We start from the raw sequence: 6450 nt of genomic DNA, 5'->3' as shown, positions 1-6450 counted from the left end.
TTTTTATTTTTTTATACGATATAGTAAACTCTGATTAACACTCTTCGTAGACCATTTTACAGTGCTTTTTTTATTAGACAGAATACAAGATTTATATACTGTAACTCTATACATAATTTCACACTGACGTGTTAAAAATAATCTAAACGCCTAACGTTAATGTGAAAAATCAAAGAACGCTAATAGTCAAATTCGCAGATCGTTTTCAATCAATGTTAAAGCGATTCATTCTGTATTCATATATTGATAATATCTATATAATATAATCAAAGACGAAAACCTGTTTTTTAATGTAATAATAATATCTATATATATGAAACGATAACAATTCAGCTATTCTAAAATCTCTAAACGATATCTTTGTGGTCACAATTGAATGGTTTAAGGCTTTGGCTCTTGAACTTCGATGGTGATGCTTTCCATCATCGGAGACGTATGATTGTGATTGCCGTGCGGCGTCGTCGGACTCTTCATGGACGTTGCCGATGCGTTGCTGCTGGCGCGGGAATGACGCCGTCCTCCTAGAAACATACCAGATTTTAGTAAGACAATTTAGAGTTAGAAAAGGATCGTCACAACACTCAGAAGACTGTGTTTTGAAAAACTAGGTGAATAAAAGCGATAACAGATATATGTTGCTACACCATAATTTCACCTTATAAACCTCTAATGAAAATTAAAGAGACCAAAAAGTAATAATATTTTATAGAAATTGATAAAAAACCATTTGCTTAAAAAATAATATGGAATTTACTATGTTGTCTTAAGTAGTATAATAAGCATAATTTTAGTATGGTTGATAATAATCTCGACAACAACAAACTAATTCCGCCCCTCAGGGCGACCGACCAGTCACCGGGTCATCATTTAGAAGCACTGAGCTTTTTTGTGTACTGACTTTTAAAAACAAATTTTAATTGGAATGTGATTTGAATTGTATTTACTTAATGGACAAATAATAGAGAAATAAAGACAAAGTAATTTTTAATTTAGATCATGATCAGAAACATTTAAAAATAAATTAATAAGAAAAAAGATTTAAATAGAGATATTGTGAGATAATTGAACGTGGCGCCGACATTCTTAGCAAGTACAATTTTTTTTTCTAAAAACGATTCTATAAGTATTTTTACATAAAAATATCTTTAGAATGCATAATTTCTAAAAAAATTTGACATAAGAAATGGACAGTTTTTTGACAATACATATTCATAATGAATCGTTATTGCTATTATTAAATAATAATAATATATAAATAAATATATATATTTTTTTGCAGATATAGTTTATGGTTAATATTTAAAAAATATAAATTAAAAATCAAGAGAAATTTGCTTAACCTTTTTTAATAAAAGATGTTAAAATCAAAAGTCAGTTTTCAAAAACTACTATTTTTTATTAGCAAACTTGAGCTACTTTTTAAAAATAGGTCAGCACACAAATGGTTGGAAATATTATATTAAATATAGGTAGTAGTTGAAAATATTAAAGAGAAGTCTTCTAAAAATATAGTTTATATAAAAAGAGAGAATAGATACAAAATTAAAATATGAATACTAATAAGTTGCTAATTTTTAAAAAGTCATTAGAGGATAACTATAGAATATTCATGTATAGAGATTGTTAGCATATGTCTACTTATGAGTAAAAAAGGGCTACCAGCTAAATTATTAAGAAGAAGAAGAACATAGAAGACATTTTTCAATGAAAAATGTAGTACTTATCATTTTTTAAAAATAACATAAAGTATTTAACATTTTTTCGAAAATAATTATATTGTAGTCTATTCATACTTAATTTAATAATATCTTATATTTTTTTCTGAGCCCAAAATAAATAATTTCTGTTTTTATAGTTGTAAATTATATTTATAGAGTTTTTCATTTCTACTGTATCTGGGAGATCAGAATTAGTAATTTTTGTATAATTATAATTTCGAATGATTATCCACAGATTCAATTTTCCTAGATTTTCCTAATATTACTGATAGTAATTAAAATAAGACCGAACTAGGTCGAGCATAGTGTCATTTATTGATTGAAATCTGTAATATAACAATTATTTATGATTAATGTAATAGTTGTCACAAATTTTGTTCTTTCACTAATTAGTGGTTGTTGATTGTGTTTACATCATTGTAATAATGCATTGGACTAATTTCTACAATATTACATCAAACAATTTTAAAGTAAATAAAATAAAATATAATAGTATCTTTTAGGTCTCCTTTATTTTATATATAAAAATATCATTCTTTATAGATCTCAAGAGTCTAGATTTAGAGTAAAATTATTTAGAATTTTGAAAAAATATTTCAATAACTTTCGAAAAGAAGAAAGGCTATGTCTAAAATATTAAAAATTTAAAACTATAATCTAATAGAATCTCACTTAGATAAAGATATACATCATCGTACTCAATTATTCATACCAAGTAATAAACATTCGTCTTATATATTCAATAAATATATGGAAAACAACTATTTTTCTTAAACAATAACACATTTCAATTTTCACAAACATTAAATGAAAGCATATACAGAGTTTGTGAACTTGTCTAATATATGAAATGAAAATGTAACTTGAGTTTCTTACGATTATGGCATTATTAATTTTCATTTCACTTATTATAACATATTATTATTTCATCACATTAATAATATATAGTTTTGTTAGCTTTGTATTTATATAGATAAAATATTAGTGTGTTAAAAAGTGTGACATGCTTCGCATATAAATATATATATATTTGTGTGTAAGGAAGACGAAGAAAGAGCATAGAAGTGTGCATCGTTACATATAATATGTCGTACGTTTTCAAGCGTTACCTCGTGACAAAAACAATCCGATCGGAGGTTGTCTCTCCATTGAATTACATTGTAAATTGTGGAAAGGGTTACATCGTCCTTACATCAGAAGTTAACAAGCAGTCATCAGCGCTGAAGGGGTAAAAAAAGTGAAATTTGACTTAAGATGGTTTGTGTATTTTTTGCGTAAACCTTATCATGCATGAATGGTGTATAGTGTGTATATAAATATATTTATATTGTTGTTATATATAACAATTTCATATAGATTCAATTGATGTAATACTTTTATATTAATATGTAGATACTAGCTATGTACATAAACGTTTATATTTACATCATATACGTATATTTATATAAGAGTATTCCAACGAATTGATATACGTGAAGTTTAACTTAATATAATACAAGTTTTACCATATTGATGTTGACCGTTATACATATTTAGTAGTAATTTATAATATTTTTAGTATTGACTAGTATTGTTTTAAATATTAGATCAGTACTATAGTATCAGTTCAAAAATTATCGGAGAGTACAACAAAATAGTATAATTAATAATAAGTTTTTCATTGAAATTTATTTATTTTATAATATTAATTGTAATAATGTATTTTATAATATTTAATTGTTGAAAATCAGCTGAGAAGTATAATGTATTTTATAAAATCATACAAGTGATATATTTAGCCAAGTTTTAAACCATTTACGGAATATTATTTCTCTAACACATTAATTCCAATGAACAAAATTATTATTTTTATGAACTTTAATTAAAACAATAATAAAATTTAGATATTAGTAACGCAATCCGCTTAATATATTATATTATTTTTTGTGATATACATAATTTTGGTGATCCAACTGAAAGAACTCATCTGATATTTCAGTTAGTTGCTTCAAATATTTAATTAGCTTCGCAATAAAGTAAGAAAAAGAAAAATATAAAATAAGACTTACATGGATTATGATTTAAGATAAAAATATATACATTAATATATGTATGTGGACATTTCGAATAAATGTCATGTATTTCTCGGCTCATTTTAATAAGGAAGATAATAACCAGTGGTAATTTTAAGTAACGCACAACAAAATTTAGAATAAGATTTTAAAATATACTTTTATATATAGATCCATTTGCTCTAATGTTTTGTATAAACAGTAAATAAAATTTAAAAAAATACATATTGATATTGATTCAAGGCGTCTCATATACACTTATTGTGCACAATATTTATAGATACAAAGTAAAATAATATAATTGATAAATTGAATTTTTATAAGCGAGTAGAGAAAAATATATACGGAGATAAATGAGTACTTTTAATATGACGTAAACAATCGCTTTGTTATGGGTCTTGTTTCTCCCATCCCACTACTATTTGATACGTGCCAACCAGGTCAGGGTTGTTCAGAATCGTTGGGATGTGTAATATTAAATTTATAATTGAAAAAAGTCGTGGGCATTGATGAATATTTTTTTTTAAAAAGTATTCTCCTTCTTTATTTTGGTTTTGATCCTAAAATGGCGCAAGATCCGTAGCAGAGCCACTCTCCATAAAACTGCTGTAAAGTGATATGATGTGCTAATTGCAACAATGTAACGTAGGAGGTAGAATAGCACGGGGTGTGTAGTTTAATCAACGAATAGACATTTGCCAAAGGTAGCAGCGAGCGTTGCGGGTCGAGCGATCGATACGAACGAATCCCAGGGCATCTAGCGAAGAGAAGCTAAAGAGAAATCCACACTTGATGATTGAATGGCGTAGTACCTTGGTTGGCCGCGGGCGAATGGGGGCGCAGCGAGGCGAGGCTGGGGGCCCTGGACGGGGCTCGACTGCCTCGTCTTTCCTGGCCGTGCAGCAGTTTGCTGTCTCTCAGCAGCGACACGTTCATCAGCCGGGGGTTGGGCGTGTTGAAGATGGTCCGGTTCTCGCGCCAGCGTGCTCTGAAAACGATTCAATCATTATTTTTCTATTTAAATATCGGCTGCTACAATATATTTATTGGGAGCTTCCTTCCTGCAACCAAATCGAAACTTAATTTGTAAACGATGATTAACTATGGGTTTTGCAACTTTAAGTGGTTATTGTGCAATACTGTGTGCTCTGCACGATATTTAATACGCATTAAAAACCGAACAACTATTGTTTGCAAGATCTGTTTTGCTATTTTTTGTTGTTGTTTTACTGACTTGCCAATGTCCCCCCCCCCCCTTCTCCGTATAAAGCAAAAATGATATTTAATATATATAAATATTTAAAGAGAGTAATATGGATAATGGTATATATTTATTTATAAAATCCATATTTTTAGATTTTTGTACTGGTATAGATCGAGCTGATTTTTAGATATCTGGATAAATTCATTTTGTAATCAAATAGTTAAGAAAATTTTCAATACACGGATCTAAATTTTTCATTTTTTAAAAATATTTAAATGAAAGCTAACTACAGTTAGAGTAGAAGTGAAGTAGAAGACTTACAAACGTTCCCGATGGAAGTGTATTCAGAAAGGAAGTGTCGTGAGTACGCTAGAGATTGTGGAGGTGCTTTTGCACTTTTTTATTGACCCAAGAGCCGAAGCGATGATTGGGGCGGAAGCAAACTATTTTGTTTGTTACTTTTTTACAATAATGACCTTATGCGTAACGACCAAAATTTAAACAGCTGGATATTTGGCAACAGTGTCACTGGGCACTCATATGGGTAATGCATTCCTTTTTTATATGTATAGCATTCCTAATAGGAGATCATCACAAGCACTTGTAAAACATCTGTGCGAAGAATAAAACTTATTCTGCAAATCACAAGTACAAGCAAAATATTAAAAAAAAATTTACTGGCCAATTAAAAAAAAAATGTTTTTTTTTAAAAAATACTGAAATGACGTCCCTGCTGATTAGTAAATGGATCAGAATACTCCACAATATTGAATTAATCAAACCTATTAACATAAGCTTGAAAGTGCATAAAACATTTATGAGGAATGTCGGGAATGAATATGTGAGTTAATTAATTTCATAATTAATGTTACAGTGGTTAAAATAGTTCTGCAATGTCGTGTTAATTCAACCAATTGACAATGTTTAACCAAACCACTTAAAATGTCACAAAGTCCCACACGGCTTAAATATTTATGTGGAAATGGAACGTCGCCATTGATTATGTGCATAATTAAAGTGAGCCGAAATTCACTCGACGTGCTTTTTCAACGTCGCAAAATAACGGTTTTGTTACAGCAGTGTGAAAAATGTCACGAAGTGAAGTGAACATGGCGTCGTCGTGAAAAATTCTCACGTTGGTTCATAAATGTAAAACCCTCCTATGAATAAGCGAACATTGTAGGATGTGTCTCTCGCTCGACAGATCGAAAATGTCTCACGAGATCGCTGGAATTTATACGACGCTTTTATTATTCAACACTAATTCGTCCATGTTAGGTGCATCTATTCAACGCGTATACAGAGTGTCTTAAAATATGGTTATATTCAGCAAAATAAATGGCTGGCACAATTTATATATGTGTACATAGGTATGTAGATATCTAATCCGAACCGTATGCGAAATTGCGAGTAGGGTACGACGTGCAACCTAAGGAGATGGCTCATTTTATAGATCTCGACCCTAGCCGGGTTGAAA

General features: G+C 29.3%; 1 protein-coding gene across 1 annotated transcript in view; it reads right to left on the bottom strand.

The window, feature by feature from the left end:
- Positions 1-6450, bottom strand: part of jus (EB domain-containing julius seizure protein) — a 64667-nt gene continuing 58217 nt past the window's right edge. Inside the window, exons 8-9 of the mRNA XM_088197004.1 lie at positions 4582-4757; positions 1-521 (exon numbers count right to left, since the gene is read on the bottom strand). Coding sequence (XP_088053130.1) covers positions 382-521; positions 4582-4757 — 316 coding nt within the window. The 3' untranslated portion in view covers positions 1-381. The remainder of the gene's footprint in view (positions 522-4581; positions 4758-6450) is intronic.

The sequence above is a fragment of the Plectrocnemia conspersa genome, unplaced genomic scaffold (genome assembly GCF_051122295.1).
Source record: "Plectrocnemia conspersa isolate PC_06_02 unplaced genomic scaffold, ASM5112229v1 ptg000011l, whole genome shotgun sequence".
Lineage (NCBI taxonomy): Eukaryota > Metazoa > Arthropoda > Insecta > Trichoptera > Polycentropodidae > Plectrocnemia > Plectrocnemia conspersa.
Note: the sequence above shows the minus strand (reverse complement) of the source record. Positions and strands in the feature narration are given on the sequence as shown.